The sequence below is a fragment of the Cyprinus carpio genome, chromosome A7, assembly GCF_018340385.1.
Source record: "Cyprinus carpio isolate SPL01 chromosome A7, ASM1834038v1, whole genome shotgun sequence".
Taxonomy (NCBI): domain Eukaryota; kingdom Metazoa; phylum Chordata; class Actinopteri; order Cypriniformes; family Cyprinidae; genus Cyprinus; species Cyprinus carpio.
Genome location: NC_056578.1, coordinates 7938751 through 7966168, shown reverse-complemented (window position 1 = coordinate 7966168; position 27418 = coordinate 7938751). Strand labels below are relative to the sequence as shown.

General features: G+C 35.6%; 1 protein-coding gene across 4 annotated transcripts in view; it reads right to left on the bottom strand.

Annotated features, from left to right (window-relative positions):
- LOC109063496 (aryl hydrocarbon receptor nuclear translocator 2) overlaps window positions 1-27418 on the bottom strand; it is a 72348-nt gene that overhangs the window by 43895 nt on the left and 1035 nt on the right. For 2 of the 4 annotated variants that reach the window (XM_042759473.1, XM_042759474.1), the window contains exons 2-7: window positions 19383-19497; window positions 17110-17157; window positions 15505-15552; window positions 14059-14272; window positions 13233-13446; window positions 1942-2044 (exon numbers count right to left, since the gene is read on the bottom strand). In XM_042759473.1, the coding sequence (XP_042615407.1) occupies window positions 1942-2044; window positions 13233-13446; window positions 14059-14272; window positions 15505-15552; window positions 17110-17157; window positions 19383-19497 (742 nt within the window). The remainder of the gene's footprint in view (window positions 1-1941; window positions 2045-13232; window positions 13447-14058; window positions 14273-15504; window positions 15553-17109; window positions 17158-19382; window positions 19498-27418) is intronic. The other 2 variants (XM_042759475.1, XM_042759476.1) reach the window with 1 other exon arrangement.

Here is a 27418-nt window from a genome sequence, read left to right as displayed (position 1 = left end):
CCTGTTGTAAAATAAAAAAAAAAAAAAAATATATATATAATATATATATATATATATATATATATATATATATATATATATATATATATATATATATACACATATATATATAGACTTTATATGTGTGTGTAATCATGATGATTTTTAGAGGAAAAGACGGTATTCTTTGTGTGATTTTGATTTACTATATGAAATGATATAAATATGTAAATTTTCTGCCCCTATATCTTCAATTTTGTGATCATTCTAAGTGCATTTCAACATTACTGAATCACAAAGTGAAAGAACGCAATATAAATGCGCGTGCACATCTTTAAAACAACAATTAAGATATTATTGCAGACGATATATATCGCACACTCCGCACCACTGTCTTTTTGGCTAATTTGTGCAAAACCTCTTGCTAAAATGTCAAAGCTTCATTTTAACCACCAATGCAACGATGCAATTATTTAGCTTACCTCTACATGCTTGCGAAGGGTTGATGTCTTGTTGAGATTTTATAAGCTGCTAGTTTGGTCTCTCTAGGAAAGCACACCTTACACTGCACAATAAATCATAAATATGGCCAGGGGTTCACTTCATTTCCTTCGAGTTCAACTTCAGAATATGACGGGGTTTCGTTTTCATTTATTTTTTTTATTCAGTAATTAATGTGTTTTACTGCATCTTTCTTGTGATTTTAACGCCAGTTGGTTCTCCTGCCCATTATTTACTGCAGTAGTTTCCAGGAAGCAATTTATTTATTTTTTTTATTCAGTAATTAATGTGTTTTAAAATGTACCGAAGTACAATACTTCAAACAAAATATACTTAAGTAAAAGTAAAATTACAGATTTTAAAATTTACTTTAAAAAGTATAAGTACACAAAAAAGCTACTCAATTACAGTAACGCGAGTAAATGTAATTCGTTACTTTCCACCTCTGTTCAGGAAGGACAGGAATGTTCAGCAACAACAACAATCAAGTTTCTGTTTGCCTCATTCCAGGCAAATCCAATTATTAATGCATTCTGTTGTCTTGAAAGTTCATGAAACAGTAAAGTTATATAGTTATTCTCAAAATAAAAGACGGAAAAAAAAAACATTGGATGAAAAGGTAAATATTTCATACAGGATCATAATGAAGCAGTTTAGGGCAGAAACATGCAGAGACTCTATTAATGTTGTGCAGATTGACAGTGATTCTATAACACTTTCATTTTAATTTTGTGTCAAAATAAACAAAGGCGTGAATTTATTTAGAAGTGGTGACATAAATGTTCCACAATAATAACATTTTTAAACAAACAATAAAATCAATTTGTTGAGAGTGGTTTCCTAATATCTAAAAAATGGACATGATGATGGTTCATGGTTCATTTCTTTTATTGTACAACCCCAAACTTTTTTCTTCCCCCCATCATACTAACGACCATCTCCAATAACCTAGAATACAACAACACATTAACAACAAAAAGCTTACTCTTGAAAGATGTGCTCAGTGCAGAGTTTATTTGGACCACCTCCTCCACTGATTCACAAACTGTGTGTATGATAATTAATAAATGTTCATACTTTCTGTTGAGCATTCAAAAATACAAAACTATGGCAATAGGTGTATCGTTTCTGACACATGCTGTACGCGGTAGACCAATCACAACAGACTAGGCCATCTGACCAATCAGAGCAGAGTAGGCTCACAGAAAGGAGGGGTTTAGAGAAACTGAATCTTTGAACTGCTTCGAATGAATCGTTTGAGAATCACTGGAAAATTGAGGTGATATTAAATGCATATTTTGAAAAAACAAAAGCGTTTTTTGAACTTGCATGCATGTAATCCTGTTGCAGGAGACTCCCAAAACAATATCAGGAACCTTAAAATGGCATAATGGGGCACTTTAACCACCATCACAATTATGGTCATGAGATCTGTGAGCTCATGGAGAGCATAAACTGTACCTCATTCTGCAGATGAAGGAACGTCTGGAGCCCATACACATTCTCATAGAGGACTGCTGTCCTTCCTTCTTCACCGTCCCCGTCTTCAGGTCCAGAATACGTCCTAGACAAACACACACAGACAAGAAAGAGGAAAAAGGTTAAATTAGGCAGTGCAGGCAGTAAAAAAACTAACCAAACAATAAAATAAAAAGCCAATATAATAAAAAACGAAGTAATCACATGAATCACATAAAAGCTACCCTAAAAAAGTAAGTTTTAAGGGACGATTTAAAAACACTAAGGGATTCTGCATTCCTAATCTCAGAGGGCAGGGAATTCCACAATTTAGGAGCCAAAGAAGAGAAAGCCCGATCACCCATAGTTTTTAGCCGTATTGTCTGGACAGTTTAAAGACCAGCTTCACAGCTTCAGAAGAGAGTAAAGCACGTGTAGGAGTGTAGGGGGTTAAAAGCTCACACAAATATTGAGAGGCCAAATTATTCAAGGCCTTATAAGTGAGCATGAGAATTTTAAAATCAATACGAAACCTAACAGGAAGCCAGTGCAATTTTTCCAGGATAGGTGTGATGTGCTCCCTTGCACTGGTCCTAGTCAGAATTCTAGCAGCTGAATTTTTTACCAACTGTAAATTACTTAGCGTAGCTTTGGAAACTCCAGCAAGCAAAGCATTACAATAATCAATACGTGAAAAAACAAAAGTGTTGATTAACATTTCAGCCACAGAGAAAGTCAACATGGGACGTAATTTGGCAATGTTTCTGAGATTAAAAAAAAAATGCTTTGACTGTGTTACGAAAATGAAGATCAAATGTTAAATTGGCGTCAAATATCACCCCCACATTTTTTAGTTTAGTTTGGGATTGTAAAGCAGAGCCATCCACACTTAAGGTTATGGACTCTGCTTTACGCAACTGATGAGGTGAACCAATAAGCATCACTTCAGTCTTGTCACTGTTTAGACAGAGAAAATTTTCAGACAACCATTTTTTAATCTCAGTAAAACATTGAGAAAGAAGAGAGACAGGCATATTGACATCAGGGTTTGAATGTATGTAGATTCAACCATTAAGGTGAATCATCATCCACTGGGATGCAAGTATCAAATATACCAATAAGAATCAAAATATTGCCACAACCATTGGATGCACCTGCTATTTCCTCATATCACTTCAACATCACGTATCCACAGCAGCCCTCTGTGAATCCATTTGAAATGACTAGATTTATGGGAGTGATTTAGCATGGCTAATTTTATTGTGTCTTTGCCTGCCATAGGGAACAAATGTGCGATTTGTGTTTTTACTGGTATAGTCGATTACTCGTACACATCCCTAATTTGGATCATGACCATGATGGCCTTAAGTTACAAAATACAATTCTGAGATGCCGCAGTAAGAGTATGCAGAAGTGCCTTTCAGGGGCCGTTCAATCCTGATAAATTCCATAACAAAAAACTAACGTGCCCACAAACACCTACAGATGCACAGTAAATATTAATACCATCTCGTCCACCGCTACAGCATCTGCTCGATTACAAGGCACAGACAACTGGCTAAAATAACCAAATCAACCATTTGAACATTGTTTTTCCACATCCAGCTCGGCTAGAATAAGGGAGGAACACAATCAGAAGCAGCCAAAAAATGTTATTGACTTAACAATACACCCACAACAATAGTCAAACAGTGAGTTATACTGCTTGGAATGCTGATACCTATAGGACAAAAGCTCAGGATTATTGAAGCCTGAAGTTATTTCCATAAACAAATTAGCTGACATGCCTTTCAGGGGAGAAGCAGCGGTCTCTGAACTGATCCGGTGACAGCTGCTAAAGCCCCCAGGAGCAGATCTAATTGTCGAGAAGTCTTTCCACTCTGAAGGACAGACGCCAAGAACGTTGGAAGCATTTAAAAGCTATTAATACTCCTTCTCGAAGACGGATAACAGCACGAGCGCTCAAGTACATCAAGAAAGAGGCCCTTGGTAGTTGTTGTTCAACAAACAAATGGGTGAAAAACCATATGGAGATGATAAACGAAGTTGAACTATAATCGTGAATCATCCAGATGGTGACCCACTGCCCTACCAAAACGGATCTGTCGTGCTGTAATATCGGCCTTTCAACAAGGCAAAACCTCGCTGGAAATGGAAAACTATTTCGGCCGCAAAAGGTTTTTCGAGGCCAATATAATAACAGTTTAGTGATTTCAAATTAGACAGGAATTTTTCCAGACATCAACTGCAATCGGCTCCAAAACGACTCTGACCTCTCTCCTCCCCGACGCTGACCTTTTTTTTTTTTCGACTTTTTGACATCTTCCAGCAGTCAAAACGGCATTTTGTGTGTCTCTGAGGTGATGTAGGATGACATGACTTTTGTGATAAAGACCCAACACTGAGCTTTGGCACTGAATGCGTTAAGATAACAGAGGGATATAAAGAAACATCTTGCGCTGTGTATATAAGACAATTGTATAGAGATCTAGAGGTGGGATGTCTTCAGATGGGTAAGTGGAACCAGATGCTACCAAAACGAGGGCAACAATAAACCAAAATAAACAATCATTTGCAATAGGCAACAGATTAAGTCTTTCAAATTCGATTGACCTCATGGTGCGGTGAAGGACACAAAAAGCCATTGACCAGTTGTATGGTAATTCTCTTTAATCGCATATCGATTAATCTTCTAGCAGTCCTTGTCATATATGCATGATGGCTTGAGTTTTGCCGCCAAATACTTCCAGATAACAGAGGAATGTAAAGAAACATTATAAAACGGATAGTTTCGGTCCTTGATTCTGATTGGTTGAGCTGCATTCGAAGCTGTTAGAATTAAATTACACTACAAACATACCAAAATTCACTGTAAACCACGGCTTCTTGGGGCTTATTGCTTTATTTTACACCATGTATATAAGACAAGAGAGGTGGGACATACTGAGAGATGGGACGTTACCAGATGGATACGTGAAACCTAGTTTTGTGTAGCCAAACCTTCAGAATGACAGCCGTCAGACAGACAACCAACCAATCGCAGTTTGTTTTGTTGGGACGTGAAAACAAAGTCAATGTCCCTTCAATAACAGACTGACATGCAACCAATAAATCATTCATTCTAGAAAATCATACCAGTTTCCTGCAACAGTACAGAGTCTAGGTCGCGAACGTCACATTCTTTCAAAAATCCAGTATTTAGCTGATCCCAGTTAACAATGGCTTTCTTTTTTCACAAGGGTTTTTAGCGTCACAACGGCTTTGTTTCCTGGTGGACAGTTAAAGATGGCCACACACAAGTCTCCAAGAAATCCTGTAGAATTCAACCAATCAGATGGCCACTTCTAAACTCCCAAAGTGTTCTCCATTTTTGTGCCTTATGCATCAGACATTCAGACAGCAGTTTGTGGGCATGATGTCTAAGTCTGAGACTAAGTGGAACCAGACACTTCCAAGACGAGGACAACAGTGAACCAAAACAAACAACCATTTGCAATTGGAAACAGAATTCAACTTTTGAATCCAACTGACCTAATGGTTTGAACTTGGAGAAGGACACAATAAAAGCCATTGTCCAGTTTTATACCTCTCTTCAATCGGGCCTCAACCAATCTTCATGTTTTCTCTCGTAAGTGCTATTCATATATCCATGAAGGTTTGAGATTTGGCGTTGCATACTTCAAGAATATTAAGGAATGTAAAGAAACAGTTTGTGCCATATAAGACAACAGTATAGATTTTTAGAGGTGGGATATCAACAGATAGATAAGTGTAACCAGACACTTCCAAGACGAGGACAACAATGAACCAAAACAAACAACCATTTGCAATAGGAAACATAATTCAACTTTTGAATTTAATTGACCTCATGGTTTGAAATTGGAGAAGGACACAATAAAAGCCACTGACCAGTTTAACGGTAACTCTCTTTAAATCGCACCTCAATCAATCTTCTTGTTTGAACTGGTATGAGTAAGTGCTAGTCATGTACGCATGATGGTTTGCTGTTTTGAAGACCTGCATGGGTTTGGATGACCGTTCCTCAGCCTCCTGCTTCCCAAAGCAGAGCTCAGCAGGTGGGGTTTGCTTTGGACCACTTTCCCTGGATGCTTCCGCAATTGAGAACTTTGGTTGATCTTTCAAGAAGTCCTACACATGGGAACTTCACCTCCTTACAAGCACGGCTCCTCCAAATTCAACTCCGTGACCACCTGAAGTGGATCTAAGGACAACGCTTGGAGGAATGAGGAAATGTTAGCCAGAACTCCCAGATCGGTCCCAGAACCGCAAGGACATCCAAGCAAAATCCCAAAATCCTCTGAGAAGAATCTGGGCAAAGGCCCGTTTCATGAGCATCAGAGAAGCTGCTGGGCCGCACTTATATCCCACGTTCTGCCACACAGACTCCATTGTTTCATATCTGTGGTGGGCAAATGAATCATTATTATTCTAAAAATGAACCGAGCAACAAAAATGGCAAGCCTCCCAGGCCACCAACCCCAGCCAAGTTAAATATTTAGGTGGCGGTCGCCGTCGACAAGACCGTTATAGATGGAAGGACAAAAAGACAGTGTTGCCAGAGAAATCACCAAATATAATGAATATGAAAAAAAAGGCTTGTAATGAGAACGTTATCTTTATCAGTGAAGTATGTTTACAAAATTAAACACTGGAAAAATGGATCAGTTTAATCATCAACTACAGAGTTTAAGTCCCATTAAGGCACTTCATGTTTAATTTCTACAGAGAATTTCAGGTCGGGATGTCGCTTGAATCTATAACCTTAAGGCAAAATGTATCTGGTTACGCATGTTCACCTCTTACTTTGATGCATTGAGCAGAAACTTTCATCCAAAGCAGATATTCATTTAATAAAGACTTGCATTCCTCTGGAATCACCCCCATGTTGGCAAACGCTTGCACCATGCTTTACAAACAATAAGACATATATTATTATTCAAATCACCAGCATTCTCATTTATCTGAGCTCATTGTCCTAAGATCATTTCATGCTACAGCTCGTAGCTCACAAAACTTGTAAACAAGTTTAGATATGTAGGCTACGGGCAACAAAAACTAATTTGTGCATTCTTTGCATGTCACAATGCACGCTTTAATAATTGATGAGAAAATATTTCATTTTGTCACCATGAAGATGAATTGCATTGAAAAATCTGATAGTTCAACAGAATGTGAGACTCGTGGCATTATGTGCATAACTAATGTTATGTAAAAATGGCTCTAAATTGCAGAAATGCCCACTGTAGGCCATTCATTATGCTTTATAATACACATTAGGATTAGATTTATGCACCAGTGAAACATGGTAACCAGAGCTATCATGCATTACAATACTTTCCTATTCATAGTTACAGCTTTAAATAGTATAATGCATTAAGATCAACATTCAATCTAATGTCTCATGTTATTTATAATATATTATACATTTAACAATTCATAACACTCTTTAAAAGCATAACCATTATTGGATAATTATATTTTTATGCGATTTCAAAACATGAAATGCAATGCAAGCTTCAAGAAAAGTGTTTCCATATATGTGATTATGTATAGGAGACAAGATCATATCATGGGGGAGTCGTGGCCTAATGGTTAGAGAGTCGGACTCCCAATCGAAGGGTTGTGAGTTCGAGTCTCGGGCCGGCAGGAATTGTGGGTGGGGGGGAGTGCATGTACAGTTCTCTCTCCACCTTCAATACCACGACTTAGGTGCCCTTGAGCAAGGCATCGAACCCCCAACTGCTCCCCGGGCGCCGCAGCATAAAAATGGCTGCCCACTGCTCCGGGTGTGTGTTCACAGTGTGTGTGTGTTCACTGCTCTGTGTGTGTGCACTTCGGATGGGTTAAATGCAGAGCACTAATTCTGAGTATGGGTCACCATACTTGGCTGAATGTCACGTCACTCTCTACAAATGCAAGCTTCAAGAAAAGTGTTTCCATATATGTGATTATGTATAGGAGACAAGATCATATCGTGTAGTTTTACACAGGTGTGTGATGTTGTGTGTTCTGATAGATGGTGTGCTAGATGGTGTCTCCAGCCATCATTTCCCACTTCAGGGAAACACACATGCGTGCACACACACACACACACACGAAGCAGCCCAAATCACTCTTTATCAATTATGTATGCAGAGCCAACCCTTAACATTCCAGCACAGAGAACACATTAGCGGAGGAGAGTTTGAGGAGACATGGAAAATATCTCCCTTGGCCGCTTCATTTGATCGCTTTATCACTAAAACATATGAGGTTATCAAAACCTCATCAAGAGCGGCATATTTTAACCTCAATATTTTATCTGGACCTTCTGCAAGGACGGAATTCTTTCTAAACTTGTGAGTTTCTTTGTTTGTAAAGGAAATTCCTTACAGCCCTTTTCTGGAGAATTTTTATATGATGTAAAGTTGGATCTGAGATCCCCAGTGAAAACGCTTCAATTTGGCACAATTTTGTCATTACAATTTACTCTACCGTTCAAAAGTTTGACTTTTTTAAAAGCAATGATACTTTTATTCAGCAAGGACTCATTCATTTGATTAAAAGTGACAGGAAAGTCATTTGTAATGTTACACGAGATTTCCATTTCAAATAAATGCTGTTCTTTTGAACTCTATTCATCAAAGAATCCAAAAATTAAAAAAACTTTTAGAGTTCCAACATTGTTCGTTATTCCGACATTCCTCTTTAAAAAAAAAACAAGTATTAGCTGTATGCAAAGTGACCCATATTTGGTTTTTGACCATTACAAATGTGTCCAACACTGAAATCCCTGTATCTCTGGAAATGAACCATACAGGGCCTTAAAAATTAAGATGCTAAAAGGAAAGTTTTTTAAAAAAAGAGGATATTAAGATTTTTAATACTTATTGAGGTCCAGGCATGAAAACTTTGGGAAAATAAACACAAGAAGTGCCTTTTCCCATTTTTGAACTGTCGCTTTTGGCACATAATGCAACAAAGATTGCTAAAGTCAACAGATTTTACTAACAGACCCACTAATCTCGGTGTAAAAATGAAATAATGATACTGCCATCTTTCTAAAGTCAATTTCCTTCCTGTAATTAATAGTAATAGATCTGGCTCTACAAAATAGTGGATTAATCAGTTTATACACAATGGCATTTAATATTTTACCCTTCTTCTTATTTTTTTTTTCACAAGCAATTATTTATTATTAAAAAATATACTTTTTTATTTTTTTACCTGGGGACCTCTGGTTGAGTTTACATGCAATGATTGAACAGTTACTTTAAACTAAAAAAACATACATATTCAGTAAGATGAGTGTTTTTATACTTTGATCAAATAAATGCAGCCTTTGTGAGCATTATAGACTTCTTTCATAAACATTAACATTTAAACAAGTTTAAATGAAAGAAAATCAATGAAACCCCAGACTTGGTCTTACATTTCTGGACTCCACTAAATATGCACCAGGACCATGATCATTTTCATATTACAGTCAAACAGATTGGTGTGTTTCATGTCACGGCCAAACCACTGGAAGCTAGACGCGCTGAAAACAATTACTCAAATGAATCATGCCAAGATGAACACATGTGCCTCTTTGCATATAAAGTGAACTCCATGAGTCCTGACACTGCTCATATTACTGTGGCAGAAAACAGCAGGCACTTTGACCCCGCGTCTCATTTAAATGTGGTCCAAGCCACATCAACGACTGGTCCTCTCAAAATAATCATCATATCATGAGCGGTTGACATAATGAACTGTGACAATGCCCTGCTCGCACCTTGTCCGACTGTAAAGATGTTTTATTATGTGGGTGGACATTTTCATATGGCTCACTGAAACTTTTTAATAAAAGGAGGTCAGACAAGAATGACAAAAGGGCTGTGAGAGACCACACTGGATCATTCCTGCTATCGCTATAATTAAATTATACAGTCATTGCATGCTTCAGGGTCAGTGTTTCAGGGGAATTATCATATACTAAAACTAAAAACTATTTTAATTTAAAACTAGGTTTGAAAGAAACATTTTCTGCAGTATATTATGCATACAGTTCGCAAATGGCATGCAAATGTCTGCATGCATGAACTACACAACAAAGCACACTCTAGGAGAAAACTGTGTCCCATAATTCAATGAACTTAACTTGATTGGACTCGTGTACTTTGTGACATACAAATACACACATACAATTAAAAAATGTAAAATAATTTTGACTCATTATTTGAGCTCAACAAATATTCAACTCATTTATTATGCTTTTCAAAAGTATTTTTAAAATTCAGAAACATTTTTAAAATTGAATTTATATAAATTATATGTAAGTGATAATGCACGGCTACCAGTGCATTAAATGCAGTGATCAAGTATCTAAGCTATTTTATTAATAAAAGTCACAGGGCAGCATTGACAAGAAGTTTCTGTACATCTATGTTTCTGTGTCTGTGCACCGTGATCTCTCTCTCAGCGAGTGATGTGATTGTACGTGTGTGTGTGTGTGTGTGTGTGTGTTGGTGTGTGTGTGTGTGTGAAATCACGTCAATGAAATCAGCATATTAATATTGAATGGTGATTAAACTGATTTGTAACTAAACAGTTTTAATGCATACCTGCCAGCCAATCAGAATCAAATATTCAGACAGACCATGGTCTAAATGAAAATATATAACAATAAATAAAATAAGTATAATGAATAATATAATATAATTGAATAATAATATTTAATATTCAATCAGGGAATGAGTGAACTTATTCACAACTTGAATGCAATGCAAGTCACTTTTTAAAAAAAGAAAAAAAAAAGTCACTTTGGTTTGGTTTTTGAATTGATAAAATAAAATAAAAACAAATGTTTCCTTGATATAATTGAAATTGACAAAGCCATTTAACTAACTTAAAAATAGTATTAAAAATAAAAACCAAAAAAGGCAAAACTACAATAACCTTGCCAATGCATTTCGGAAGGAATGCATTCAAAATTACACGACTCCTTAAATAATATTCAGCTGCATTTCAATGAGGATGAGATGGAAAGATTGCCCACAGGATTGTTTTTTTCTTTATCTGAGGAGAGTAATTCATCCTGTGGTTTACTCAAAAACGTTGCGGTTGTGCACAAAGGATGAAAAGAGGCTGTGTTTGCTGTATGTGTCTAGCGCCTTCTAGTGGAGAACCACACAAAGTGAAACACTTACTGTGAGCAAGTTTAAGTAATTTAGAGCAGTTGAGGACACATGCATGATTCAGTAAGCATGCATTTATATTGCACAGTGGTGAAGCCGTTGAACTCCCTATAATATGCAAAGACAATTTAAAAATACCTTGCATTAAAGGTGCTGCAAGCAATTTCGGGATATTTGCATAAAATGCTGATCTATCTGACAGATATCATTGAAAAAGGTGTCTGGAGAAATCAAAGCAGCCTCTGTGACAGCACTAGAATCATTAAACAGCAAAAAGAGTCACATAAGAAACACAATACATTTGCAATCTTCAATTACAATTAAAAGAATAGTTCACCCAAAAATGAAAATTTGCTAGAAATGCACACTTTCTCATGCCATCCAAGATGTAGATGAGTTTGTTTCTTCATCAGAACAGATTTGCATCACTTGCTCACCAATGGATCCTCTGCAGTGAATGGGTGCCGTCAGAATGAGAGCTGATAAAAACATCACAATAATCCACAGATTAACCTCTTGAAGTGAAAAGCTACATGTTTGCAAAAAACAAATTCATCAAGATGTTTCTAACTTCAAACAAGCGTCTATCCATAATATTGTTTACTCCAGTGAAAAAGTCAAGCATTGTTTACAAACAAAAAGTGTCCAAAACAGCTCTAAACAAATATGTTGGTGGAATTTGATGTGAGAGAAAACATTACATCCAAATATTTCAATTTATGATACATTACCAAATATTAATGACTCAAATTTAAAACACAATAAACATTTAAAAGTTAAAACAAACAAACAACATATTACTTCCCAAAAAACACACATATTTTCGCTTCACAACACAATTGATTGACTGGAGTGGTGTGGATTATTTATGGAATTTGTTTTTTGCAAACATGTATATTTTCACTTCAAGAGGTTAATCTGTGGATTATTGTGATGTTTTTATCAGCTGTTTGGCCTCTCATTCTGATGGCACCCATTCACTGCAGAGGATCCATTGGTGAGCAAGTGACATAATGCTACATTTCTCCAAATCTGTTCTGATGAAGAAATAAACTCATCTACATCTTGAGTAAATATTCTACAAATTTTCATTTTTGGGTGAACGATTCCTTTAAGATGAATGTGAATGCTGATGGATAGCTTTCTCCTGGTATTATACAACTCCTTGTGTGGTTGAATCTATAGGAAAACTATCTGAAACGTATGCATCAGCCCCAAAAATGCGATCTAATCTTCATCTAATAGCAGCAATCATCCACAGTGCTATACTGAATCTAAAATGGTCACTCTAATAAAATCAGTCCATTTTAATTAGTCAACTATTTTTCATCTTTACTCTTTTTATTGGTGCTATAAGTGCTCTCCAAAAAAAGCTGCCCTCTGTCAAAGTTAATTAATCATCATCAGAATATTGCATGAACAATGTACAAATAAAATTAAAGTTTCTGGAGGACAAACAAAGCTTTATGTCAACAAATCAGAGCATGCCAACACCAAAAGCTCACTGGAACGTGGAGTTTAACAGAGAGGGAATATGTACCTCACATAGCAACCATTTCCACAGAACCACGGAATTCTGCCAGTAAAACTGGCCAAAGAATGTCAAAACATCTGTCTGTGATCAAATTCCCAAAAAAGATGAAGGGTGATGCAACATGACAATGATATTTAACATTAATAGAGTGAGTTTCCATGTCTGAGAGGGCCAAGTCAAAGTCTGACCTCTGTCATGAGATCGAAACAAGCCATTATAATGTCATTCCGCTTTTAATTCAATAAATCATCATATAATAACATATTATACATAATATAATGTCCTTTTTATTTGAATTCAATTAACATTGCAAGTTCAAGCCCCAATATGACACGTTGTAAGCACCAAAAATATGAATTGCCAGAAATGCAACCAGACTGAAATGGAAATGCGTTGGATAAGCTCTTCCAAACTGCAGAGTCTGACTCCGTGACTAAAGCTAAGCCTGACATTTATCACATCCATCGCCCAGCGGTAAGAACTTGTGCTGTGGACATGTTGCGCTACGATTGTGAAGCGAGGGAAGCCCAATAATTGGCTGTTCCCCAGTGATCCGTCAGTACTGAGTGTCTGTCTCTCACCTGTCATTGAGTTCTCAGATGTGCTCAGCTGTTCCCTCAGTTTGTCCACGTCATCCGGATGGACCTGCTCATAGAGCGTGCTGCCAAACCACTCGGACTGCGGATGGTTCAGAACGGGAGTGACAGAATCTGACACGTAGATGACGCGACCCGTCTCGGCCGCCACCACAAACAGGAAGCCATCAGCTGCCTCCAGTATCAAGTGTTTCAGTTCCTGTGACAGCAAACGGACAGTTTCAAATGATGCTTAAAGGACTTTCAAAAGACATTTAGAATGTTTAGTTTAGTTTTGTTTTTTTACACATTTTGCATATTTTTGGGTATGGTATGTTGTACATAAAGCATAAAAATATAGTATATTTGGGGTATTTTATAGTAATATTTATCCCGTAAAGCCTGACATAAGAAATAATAGCCTGAAAAAATCTAATTATACAAAAAGTTTGCATGTGTTTTTGTTGAGTATCATATTTAATGCATCAGAATTTTATGGCTCATATAGAATATTGAGCTCATATTTGAGGAGGAAAAACACCTAAATTGTATTCATAAATGAGCAAAAATATGCAATTTGGTGCAGCTGTTGATTTTTATATGGCCGAAAATAATTTATCTTTTACTTACTAAAATGTATGAAATATCAATAAGAAAACAGAAGGGATGTAGTAGATTGTGTACAACAGGTTTTTCAAGTTCTGATCCTGTTGATCATTTAGAGGCCTCCGAAATGTGTGTATCAAGTATGAGTTTATAGGGTGAATAAATGCCAATGTATGACTTTAAGGCCATTTTTTTTGTTGAATGTTTCAGGCGAGTGATCTCTCACCTGTTCGGTCAGGAAGGAGGGTTTGTAAGCGCCGTCAGTGGATGTGTTCCCTGTTCCCCTCATGGACTTCATGTGTGAGACGGCCATGCGCAGGATGGTGAGTTTGTCTGGTTTCCTGGCTAGTGCGCTGCAGGTGGGCACCATGTCCGACAGCTCTGTGATGTACTGGGTCATCTTATTACGCCGGCGACGCTCAATCTCACTGTGGTTCTCTCTGGATGGAGAGACGAACAATATCGCATTATCATTAGCATGTAATGAGAGTCTACAGTACCACAGGTAGAGGATAATTACCATTAAAAATATCACAACTTTAAAACTGTGTTTTGTTAAATTATATAATAATAATAATAATAATTTATTGTATGTTATGATATAATGCATAATATAATAATTTTTAATTAAGTTATTATTGTTTTAATATATGTAATATTAGTATTATAATAAAATAAAAGATATACAGTCAAATAAAATGATATATATATATATATATATTAGTTAGACTATCGTTAGAACATATGTTAGTACTATAATTTAGTATAATAAATGTATTAGTTATATCAATAAAAATACTACAGTGAAAAACAATAAACAGTAATTATTATTAAAAACTATGATTTTTATAATAAAATATAAAAATATATAAAAATACAAAAAAAACGACACTTATTGCCATAGCAATAAATTACAACAATTATTCTTAATAAAAAAAAAGTATATATATATATATATATATATATATATATATATATATATATATATATATATATATATATATATATATCTATCTATCTGGTTTTTACTTTACACAGTGTAAAAATAAAAACTTTTTTTTGTGTGTGTGCATATTTATGAGATCCTTCTTTCACTTGTATAATTGCAATTATGAAATTTCAATAACTGACACCTACCTATGTCTGCCCTCACAAACTGTACATATACGTATTCGATGTTGACCTTGATTGATAAATACATAATTGTGAATTACTGTAAAGGAGGCATTCAGGACTTTCATTATATAGAAATAAGTTTATTTGGCTCAGGCTTTTTTTTCCAACTTGGAAAAAAGTTCATCCTTGGACTGATATACTGCAACCCTTCTTCTTCAGAGAGGATGATAATTTAGGACTTTATTACTTCATTTCAGTGATTTAGCTGAGACTCCGGTGATAAACGCTGATAGATGAGTACCAATCTTTTAAGCAGAAAATGCAAAACGATAAATCTTCGGAGGCCAGGCCGCTGTATTAGTCCACGAAGCGCAATGGTTCAAAGCAACGTGACAATTTCAGATGAGAGCGTCAGCGGAGGATAATTAAATACCCATTTAAGATTAGATCTAGACAGAGTCTCGTGTGAGGCCAGGGAGAGAATGAGGTCGGTCCTGACGGCGACAGGGGCCTGATTTCTAGCTATCCTGAGGGAACCTCCCCAAGACAGCCCTACCTGGCATAACGCTCCTTATCACCGGGAGTCTGATCATCATAGTCATACCTGACGGGAGAGAGAAGAGATCAAAATAAGAAAAATGAGCCTGACAATGTCAGTTACATCACTTTTAGGTCTTATGACTGCAGCTCAAATGAAGTGATCATGAGCCGCGTTTATTATGCTGCATGGTTTGGATTACAGATAGTGTGTGAATATGGTAATATAATAATGGACAGAGCACAAGATATTGAAAAACAACAAAAAAAAGACAAACTAAACAATCTGAGGTGTCTGTATCCCAGGATATAAACTCACTTTGGGCATCAAAAAAAAGTGCCTCCAACAAATATTTGGACACTTTAGTTGGGTTTTACTGTAGCATCACTGAGATATTATTATTGTTATTGTTAACCAGCTTTATAATAAATTAATATAATTTATGTTTTAATAGTATGTGTTTCGTCACCTTTAGTAGTTATTTTTATGCCTATATAGTTATGATTAATTTTTTTTAATTTATGAAGTTAATTTGATGGCTCAAAAAATTAAACAGATATGTGAAAATGAGATATGTTGCCTTTGCAAATTGGCACAACTTATTTATTTTTTATGGGTTTAGGTTTAGATTACTTTAATAGCTCATTATATACAAACATTTACATTGCATTATATTATAAAATATCAAAACAGAGAGTTAAAAAAAAATATCTTTGTAATTATGCCACATTTGCCTGCTTGTCTTGTACATTTTAGACAACAGACATAAAAAGCCACTCGTATAAATGTTTATTAACAAATGAAAATGATGTCATCGTTTAATCACCCACATGTTGTTCCAAGCCCATATGCTGTTGTTTATTTTTCATGAGATTTGATGATATTTTAAAGCTTTTGGTCACTGACGACATACATTTCAGTCACAAAGTCCTACAAATATAGTGCATTGTTCTGGACTGTTTAGAAGAAAGCAGTGCTTTATCTTCGGAGCATAAACTATCATTGTGTACATGATACTATAAACTATCATTGTGTAAAATGACTCTTTTGGAGCTGTAAGATTATTGAAGTACACTTGACAGGAAAATACTATTTCAGTCGTTCAAGTTTTCAATTTCATGTTTAATTTAATGTATTACTTGCCATTTCTTTGTAATTATTTATTAAATCTACCAGCAATTTCTGGGTGAAAATTGTTTCAAAACTAAATCACATCAGCACATTTTCAGTGCATCATTCTGTGTTGCATGTAAAGAAGCAGTATATAGGTTTTGAACAACATGATGACGTTTAATTAACAACAGCAATTTCTTTTTTTTTAGTGAGCAATCGCTCCAAGCGGAGAGGAACTGTTGGAGTGTGTCCTGTCTCTCCAGCAGGGGTCAGTGTCTCCATTCCAACGCTACAGCAGTGTATCTATGGATACAGCTCCTTTAAAAGCATATGAACTGAAAGGAAACCATAAGTTGAGACCAACAAAACATGTGCGATGTCTTGAAATGGCACAAATGCTGTGGCACAGCTGAAAGACACGGTCAAACAATAGAAAATATAAAAGAAAGGACATGGTGCATGGTCTGATTTGATAGTTTGAAAAGCATGCAAACAATGGAAAAAGTTTGCCTTGAAAATTTGCTGGGTCCCTCTCCGTCCTCGTCATCAAAGTCCATCCTGAAACAAGAAAACAAATAGACTTGCTCACAACTGGTTTTAAATTTGTATATAAGCAGAGCTGTTTTTTTGGTAGATATCCATTATAGTATAATATATATATTAATAAGAAGAATTTTTAAGACTTTAATACATGGGCAGCTTATGCAACAGAAAAACTGCTTTATATAAATCATAACAGAGAACAGAGAAGCTAATCAACAAACTACAACATTGTAAACAGAAAAGCCAATCAAAAAAAAAAAAAAAAATACAGATAACAGAAACCAATCATAAAACACAACCTGGAAAAAACAAAGCATAGAAAGCAGAATATTACAGTGTTCGTGGAAAATATATTTATGTGCACGGAACAAAAAAGCAGCACTTTAGAAAGAAGATTATGAAACGGAGTGTTTCCACAGTAGGAGTATTCAATTTAAATTGAGGCTTATTAGGCAAAAACTTTGGCACTTCTTAATTATTTTTTTGAGATCACTGGTCAGGCCATACTTAGAATTTTATATATAGTCAGGATATTGATTTAGAGCAATGCCCATATATATAAAAAGAAGGGCCAACACTGCACATACTGATATATATAATATAAAAGCCTTTGAAACATATATTAGTATATAGTATCATATATATATACGGCCATGATGGTTTTGAGTAGCTTGAATCACTTTAAAAAGGAAAGTACCATTGAGGGCAACATGTGCAGAATAAATCTGTCATATAGCATAAGAAAGCTACATAAAAATTATGAGAACACGACTGTAAAAGATAATATGCCATGTTTCAATTGAAATGAGCATGTTGTTTATATTTTTGTGAGATAATACTTATATATATATATATATATATATATATATCAGTATGATTTGTAATGTTTATATATATATTGCTGTTAAAAAGTTTGGGATCAGTATGATTTGTAATGTTTTTTAAAGAAGTCTTCTGCTCATCAAGGCTGCATTACATAAATATACATAATATTAAAATAAAGTAATGAGAGGGGAAAAAATACAAATATATATACACACACATACACACATAAATATACATAATATTAAAAACACACACACCACACACACACACACACACACACACACACACACACACACACCACACACACACACACACACACATACATACATACATACATAAATATATAATATATATATATAAAAAAAAATCACAAAAACAAACATAAATATACATAAATAAATAAAATAGTTTTTAGTGATTAACACCGAACACCTTTTCGACATCCACCAGAATTGTGCATCAATAAATAAAATAGTTTTTAGTGATTAACACTGAACACCTTTTCGACAAAAAAACTATAGATTTACAAAAAAATAATAAAACCCCATTCAACTACAAACACTCCTGATTCAGGATGTTTCCTGCTGTATGCATCTCATAACCTTCAACAGACTAACAGACATGTATAAATTACACATGTGACGCAATAAGAAATTATGTAGAAATAAATTATAAACATAGAAAAGAAAAAAATATGCATGTATATAAAGTAGTTTCATTCTTTAAAGGCAATTTCTGAATTTTTTTTGATTAATGGTAGGGTGGCCATATGCGCCGTTCATACGGGACACGTTCTGGCCAGGATTTTAATATTGCCTAAAATATCCAGGTTTTGGCTGTTTACACTCTGCAGGTCAATCGTTGCGTGACATTCAGGAGAGCTATAGAGAGCAGAGCAGACAGCTCCTTATGCTTTCGAACCGCTCTTGCGTTTTTGTTCGTTCGTTTGACTTGAAGCGTCGCTGTGCACTTTGGTGTCTTCTTTTGATCGTGCGCAGCAACAAATGAACGAACAAACACGTGCGCATATTTGCATCGCTTTGATCATTCCCTGTAGATCTCACGTTCTCACGTGGAGCCCCACGATTGGTTGATTATATACAAAACCAATAAGTCCACCATAAAGCTGCTTTGGATGTTTTAGGCAATATTAAAATCCTGCCCAGGACATGTCCCGTATGAACAGCGCATAAGGCCACCCTAATTAATGGGCTATTAAAGAAAGACCAAAAAGGGCCAAAACCTGTGCAGTTGTGCCCAATTCCACCTAAGAAGCTAAACAACACAGATGAAAATGGGTAATTCTGACTTTATATTTTTTTATTTGTAAGACACCATTTTGAACTGTAACGTGTAATATTGAACAGAGCATCTATAATTATGACAATAACATGCTGTTTAGCATAATAACTCACCCTGCTGATCTCCGCTTGCCTCCTCGCCCTGGCATGGCGCCCCCCATCCTGACCTGACCCGCACCCACCACAGCGCCTGGCATGGCTACTGGTCCCGGCAGATCCGTGCCCATTTCTGAAAGAGCCAAACATCTTTCTTCACTAACAACCACAGAAACACTGACGTCATGATCATACAGCTGGTGTATCAACGCTAGATGACTTTTATCCCACATATAAAATCACAAACATTAATTCATTTCAAATAAATGGTGAATACACAATCATGTCAAACATGGATTTGCTTTATGAAATTCACCATCGAGTGAATTACGCAGCGTGATGCAACACAACAGGTAAAAAGACAGTATAAGTCATTATAATCTGTAATTATGTACCCACTGGATGCAACAAATGACTTGTTTTGGGTTTTATTGTTATTGTCTTGTTGCGCCGGTGTTCTGACTGGGACACAGTATGGTAAGGGTGCAACATTTCCATCACATGTCTGAGGCATTCGTCCAATCACAATGCACTGGATAGCTGACCAATCAGAGTCTCGCTTTTCAGACCGATGAGCTTTGTAAAAAATGACATGTTTCAGAAGGCGGGGCATAGAGGAGAAACAATAATGTACAGTATGTGGAAAATGTGTTTTTTGAACATTAAACCACATAAACATTTCATTACACCAAATACATAAAATAATGTTCTTTTTAGCAACATCATATGACCCCTTTAATGTTTATGAATGAAGTATCTCATGCAAACAAAGGCTGCATTTATTTGATCAAAAATACAGTAAAAACAGTATTATTGTGAAATATTATTACAATTTCAAATAACTGTACTCTATTTGAATATATTTTAAAATGTAATTTATTCCTGTGATCAAAGCTGAATTTTCAGCATCATTACTCCAGTCCTCAGTGTCACATGATCCTTCAGAAATCATTCTAATATACTTGTTTTATTATTATTATCACTGTTGTTTCATAAATATTAATGGTGTTTCTTTTCTGAGCTAAAAACATTTTATTTGTGCACAAAAGCAAGACACAAATAAACTATAAAAACACTTCACTAATTACACACAGCACCAGTATATGTAACACACACACACACACACACACACACACACACACACCAGCTCAGACTTACATCGACAACAGCAGCTGGCTGAGAAAATGAACACACTCTGACATGTTCAGCCTGATGATCGCAGAATCATATTAATATTGGATAAAGCCTGCCTTCCACTTCTCCCGTATTCCGGAGCGCAGCAGACCCTTTCGCTGAGTTTTCTTTATTCATTTATGAGGTTTACAATCTTACACCTTATATTTCAAACCTCAGTTCATATGAAGGTACAAGAGAAACCTGAATCCATGAAAGGAAATTCCAAAATAAAGTGCCCCATTATGCCATTTACAATATTGCCTCTATGCAGTGTGCAATGTAGCTGTCACGACTCTGGTAAAGAGAAGGCACACAACGATGAAGATAAACATTTCAAATATTTAATATAGACCCACAGATGATGATGACGACAGGGTATTCCACAAGAGGTAAAACATAAAATACCAGACAAAGAAAAGACCTTATAAAGGTGACTAAATGAGGGAAGCACAGGTGAGGAGGGTTAACTAATAATGATACAATGAGGACAGGAACATAATCAAATGTCAACTGACATCTCAAAGACTCTCAAAACAATACTAGTAACCTTAAAAATGGCATAATATGGGCCCCTTAAGACTGCTAAAAGTTAACTTTTATGATTACGCAAACCAGAGAGTTATATTCGTATAACTGAAATACAATTACAGTTTTGATTAATATTTTAAATTGTATTTTTATATTTTCTGTTTCACTTCAAGGTAAAGTTTTAGTAACTCTGTTTGCATATATTTTTATTTATTGTCATTTATTAGTTCTAGTTATTTTAGTACTCCAAGTTAAACTACACAAAAAAAGAGAAATGCTTTTGTTGTTCACAATCTGCTCTGTGCCTTATGTCATCTGACTCATACTTTTTTCAGCTACATTTTTTTTTGCTGTGAAATCTTTAAATATAAGAACAGTGTTTATCCTAAGTAATATTTCATGAACACTTACTGGACTGAAGCAGGTTATTATTACCATTTTCAGAAAAATCATGTTAAAATGCAAGTATCAAATATGATCATCAGGCTTGAGGAAGGTTTATTTGTTCATCTCTTAATCACTACTGTATTGCATTGCATTATATATTTTGAAATTGCAGAGCTTTGATCATAAATCTAAACATTTAAATACCATGTTACTAAGACATATTATTAAGGGATATATTAATATAATTTTACATAACTATTCTGGTATACTGTTATGAAGATCTCACTGATTTACATTACAAGCTATCAGAAATTTTATCTTTTTGACCCTATTATCAACAACTGCCCCCAACTGTAAATTTTTGTTTAGTTTGTGCCTCTGAATAAAGTTGAGGTTTTAAAGTGGTCATATGATGCAATTTCAATTTTTTCTTTCTCTTTGGAGTGTTACAAGCTCTTGGTGAATAAAGAAGATCTGTGAAGTTGCAAAGACTAAAGTCTCAAATCCAAAGAGATATTCTTTATCAAAGTTAAGACTCTGCCACGTCCCCCTAAAATGGCTCGTTCAAACACGCCCCACATGTCTACGTCACAATGTGGAAATATTTGCGCAATGCGGCCCAAATGTTCACGCGAAGAAAGAAGGTGTGGTTTCAATAACCGCAGTAAATGTTGAAGCAGCCATGTCAGGGAGATGTGTGTGTATCTAGGTAAAAGCAAAAGCACTTTATGTGGCCTTCCGAAAGTAGATGCATTTAGGAATCTTTAAGATTACTTACAACAGAACAGCAATGCATTTTATGGATGACTGTTTCGTGAACCTAGGACAGGAGGTAATTCTGACTTTGCTACAACAATCTGACGCTTCTGAATGAGCTTCTGTAAGTATGTTTTGTTGTTAGTTTAAGTATTTGCTATTGACTGTTCAAATGCGGAGTTTTACGCATCGTGTGTGTATGTGTGTGAGTGTGAGAGAGAGAGAGAGAGAGAGAGAGAGACAAACAGTCACACAGCTGTCTTAACCGTCCGTGGCTTGTGTTCTGCAAACACATACAAGCTTCATCACTGTGTCTGTCACGTGACTCTGTTCCCCTTTTGGGCTTGAACTGATGATAAAACTAAGGACATTATTAACTGTCTTTACATTTATTTTGAAAGATGAAGCGTGCAATTATAGAAAGGGGCGTTACATTTCTGACGAGTGCTTGCGGTGTTCACCCAATCACAATGCACTGGTTCAGTTGGCGATTCAGAGCAGACTGCGCTTGTCAGAAGAAAGGGACTTTGTAGAAAACGACACGTTTGAGAGAGAAGGGGCATAGAGGACCTACAATAATGTACAGTATTTTAAAAATAATGTGTTTTTTGAATATTAAAGCATGTCAACATATTCTGTTACACCAAATACACATCATATGACCCCTTTAAATATGAGCTCCAAATTCTCACTATATCATACTATTTGAGCCATAAAATATGACACTCAACATACTTACTTACTTACATATGTCAGGCTGTACGGAGTTACAATGTTTTTTAGAGCTGGTGAGTGAACATTCTTCAAAATATCTCCACTTCAGACGCATTACTGCTCTGCAGAACATTCTAAAGCTCCCTCATCCGCTGTCGTTCTCTGTCAGAAAGCCCTTTAGGTCAAACTCATTAATCTGTCTCATGGGATGGAGTGAAGGCTGGCAGACAGATAGGACGCTGCTGTCTCTCATTTTAAATCACGACTCAACAGCTCACACGCTCCTCTCTCTCTCTCTCTCTTTTCTCTCCTCCAGATCATTCTAATGACCAGAGGCCCGTTTTCCTTTTAGATCCACCCCAAAACAAAACATCTACACATTACTTGGTACCGGGCCCTGTCCCACAGGGTCCCATGTAATGTCTGAGCTCTTTATAAATGTGGACAGCACATCTTATTATGTGTTCTGTGTGAGAAATGAACTCCATCGAGGCAAATTCTTCAATCAAAGTGTAAAGAAAACCTTCCCAGAACACCACGCTGTCTTGGACCTGTGGCGGATAAACTTAGATAAATTGAGTCTTTGGAGGAATGATTTAGAGCTGTATTATCAGGACTTGAGATTCAGCAAAGGATTGTGGGTATGCGGCAGAGGCTCAGTCGATTTTGGTGTTTCAATGGCTGATTATAGAATGCAGGGTTACTGAAATAATGTATACAGACTACTGATCAAAAGTTTGGCTTTTGATTGTAAATTTTTGTAACATTCTGGAGCCTTACTCTCTCCAACCATTCCACAAAAAAAATTAAATAAATAAATAAATAAATTGGTTCATTGCAAATCACATAAAAGAATTCACTGAGGTTTTGTAGCCCTGTGCATTATTTTAGCATGAGTGAACCATAGAAATGCATTTGAGAAACTGACTAGCTACTTAAGAATGGACTACCAAACCTTTTTTATAATTGCTAAAACCCTATAAAAATAGAAGCTGCAACAGAATAAGATGGAATCGGGCCATTCCAAATACAAGGACGTCCAAAAACAAAGAATGGAAAATTACCCGTTTAGCACTGACGCATTTAGTTCCTATATTCTCTCCACCAGCACTTAAAAGAGAGTGAAAGGAGCAATTCAGTGTGACTGAAGCAGTATAATCTCAGGGTGCCGATGAGGCCGAAGCGACACATGGCACATTTCCATGCAGAAAAGAGTTTCTCAATTGAGTGCATCAGAGTGGGAACGGTTCAGAAACTAGCACGTTTAAAGGAAGAAACTTGAAACTATTGAATTAACATCCTTTTTCTGATAGCACGCACATGTGAACAATGACTCTTCTGTTCTACTCTATTGTTACGCAGCCAAAGAAAGTTCACGCTGCCAAATGTTCTGGATATTTCAGACATGATGGTCAACAGAAAAATCGAAAGAATGCTTCAGTAATGCAAATGCAAATGTTTCAGGTAAGGATTGACTTAGTATGCACAACAGAATTAAATGGGCCACACAATGAAAATTTTAATTCTCAGAGAGTTCAACAAACTAAGAAAACATATTGTAACTTTCAGAACTCAAAACTTTCATTTGCAGACCAAAAAGAGTATTTACTGAAACTAACCAACAACTCGTTCTGAATGCAACTTTCTGATTTCAGGTAAATTAGTGTTAAATTAGGGTGATTAGACACATAATGAAAAGGAAACATGAGCAATAAACATTTCAGCACAGATTGTTTTTTCACAGCTAAACAAAGACACTGTTTTTGAAGAATAGAGCAGTTAAAAACTATACTGACAGCTGAAGCACATAAAAATGCAAGTAAAAGTGCAGGGAAATGTTGCTCTATTACAGCAGAGGGTCATTTACATAAAACAACCCACTTAATTATACTGATTTAAATGTGCATCTAATTATTTAACAGAACTCTCAATCAAAGCTCTTAGTTTGTATGTCTATTCATAAGGTCCAAAATCCCTTCAGGAAACAAAATAAAAATGTATGGATTTGCTGAGACAAACTGCAATGTTATGGACCATGTCCACATGCATGTGTATCAGTGTTACTTTAGTATTACTGCTTATATACTATTTATTAATGTTCTGATTTAACTTTTATTTTTCATTATTATTTTCAGCTTCGATTTTAATTTTAGATTAAGTCATTTTGATAAGTCATAATTTTTACAAGTTGAAATATTTTTTATTTTAATTTAGTACTTCAGCTTGCCAATGCAATATTTCTACTTTTCTTTTAATTTTTTCATCTAATATACATATTTTCTTTATTTTAGCATTTTTCAATTAGCAAAAATTTGAATAGTTTTAGTTTACAATTCCGTGCATTTAAAACAAAAGTCCAGATTATTAATAGCAAATGAATAGCTTCACATTGTGAGACAAACACATGGGTCAAAAACATAACATAAGACTCAAAAAAAGTGAAACTGTGTTATAAAACAGGTAGTTCTGACTTTAAAATGTTATAGTCAATAAACGCACAATTGTGAAACGTAACAGTTGAATATGGTACAAACAGTAAAGCAAATTTCACACACTTATATTGTCACACAGTATATATCATCATACATCAATCTCAGACTTACTCAAAGCCCATGCAGAAATGAAAATACATAAATAAAGTCAATCTACACGATTTGCTAGCTCATGCAGCAGACACCATATGCCATATGCACACAATTCCTTCTTAGCAATACTATACTTCTGGTCAGTCCTGGATGTTATCCATTACTCCTTTCAACAGAAAGGCTTCCTTCACAAACACAAGAGGTCGGCAAACAGTCCGAACTGTTGCTGTGCCTGTAATCCCCATTCACAAATGCCTGATATTTGTACGAAACACATTCTTATCACAGCCGCGCTGCAACCGGGGCCTTTTGTTAAGCATTGTGGGCATAACGGGAAAAGTACAGATGGCCTATAGATTTGTTAAGCAAGTGAAATAAAAGCAAGCTGACTTTAAAACAAAGTGCCCTTCAGTTCAACTACAGTCATGTGACTCCACCCCAGAATGCTCTTGTGCATTTTAAAGCGTGCTTGGCAGCTCAGTGTGTCAACCAGGTGCTAATAACGCTCACATTCTTTATTCATTTCGACTCATTTGCATTTACAATGAGGTGCTGAGGAAGGAATTGCCCGCTGGGGGAAAAAAGAGTGTTCATGGCAGCAATGGAGTCATGGAGCGTAAATTACTTTAGCAAGTGACTGAATAAACTGAGCAGCAGTAGGTTTCTGTGACATGTATCCTCTGAACAATCACTAACCAAGTTTGAGTGAACTCTGTTGCATAAAATGCATCAGATGTATGTTTTTTTTTTTTTAAACATAGTATCAGTTTTATCAGGCCAGTTCTAGAAGCAGATAGTATTGTGCTTTACTGTAGGTAAAAATAGCTGATGCATGAATTTCTAAGGCATAATGATTAAAACTTTGCCAAACACCTGTTGCACACAATCTACTACATGCCTTTCCTTTTTCAGCAAGTAAATGGCCTTTTAGTACAAGTGTCTTCTTGCTGTGGAACGTTTACTGATCTTTATAAAATAAACATAAGATTAACTTTTCTATTTTTAGAAAGTTTCAAGATGAACACTTACTGGACTCAAGCAACATAGGTTTACTTGATTACCAATACATTACTTTTTAGAAATGAGAGAAGGAAATATGATCCATCAGGCTTTTGAGGAAGGTTTATATGTTATATATGTCTCTCAATTATCATTGTATTGCATTGCATTATATGTTCTGAAATTACAGAGCTTTGATCATTAAATAGAAGCATTTAAATATCATTTTACTAAGTCAAATTACTGGGAGATACAGAGTTATGCACACAGTCTGTTTTCTATAAAGATCTCATTGGTTTACATTACAAGCTATCAGAATCTTAATCTTACTTTTTGACAATATAAATTACAACAACTGCAGAAAGATTGCATATTTTGCTCAGTTTGGGCCTCTGAATAAAACTGATGCATTAAATAAATAAACTGTGCATTAAATAAACGGTTCCATTTAAAAAAAAAAAAAATTGTCAGAACAAAACTAATTTATTTAATATTTTGGGCTTTACAGAGTTAAAGTTGTTTGATGCCTGATGTAAGCATGACTTTGACTTCAAAACTTTTCTATATCTGTGCATCTCTGCTAATTTAACTATTATTTCAATTCCATTCTACCACCTTTTTGGTTGTTATTCAGAGTTGATAAATATCTAAACACCAGAACATTCTGTGATGACTAAAACAGACCACAGATGCCCACAGAATCCTGTCTCTGGAGGCAGAACAGCATTAAAACCTAGAACAGCAACAATCCTACTGCCTTTCTCTATTCAGTGACTAAAACCTTCACACGTTCATGTAAACTTACATTGAAAAGCTCTCTGCACGAGCTCATGACAGTCTTCCACCAACCATCTCGTGCTTTTGTTTACATCTGGCACTGTCACTTTACCGTTTTGTCTCATTCCTGCT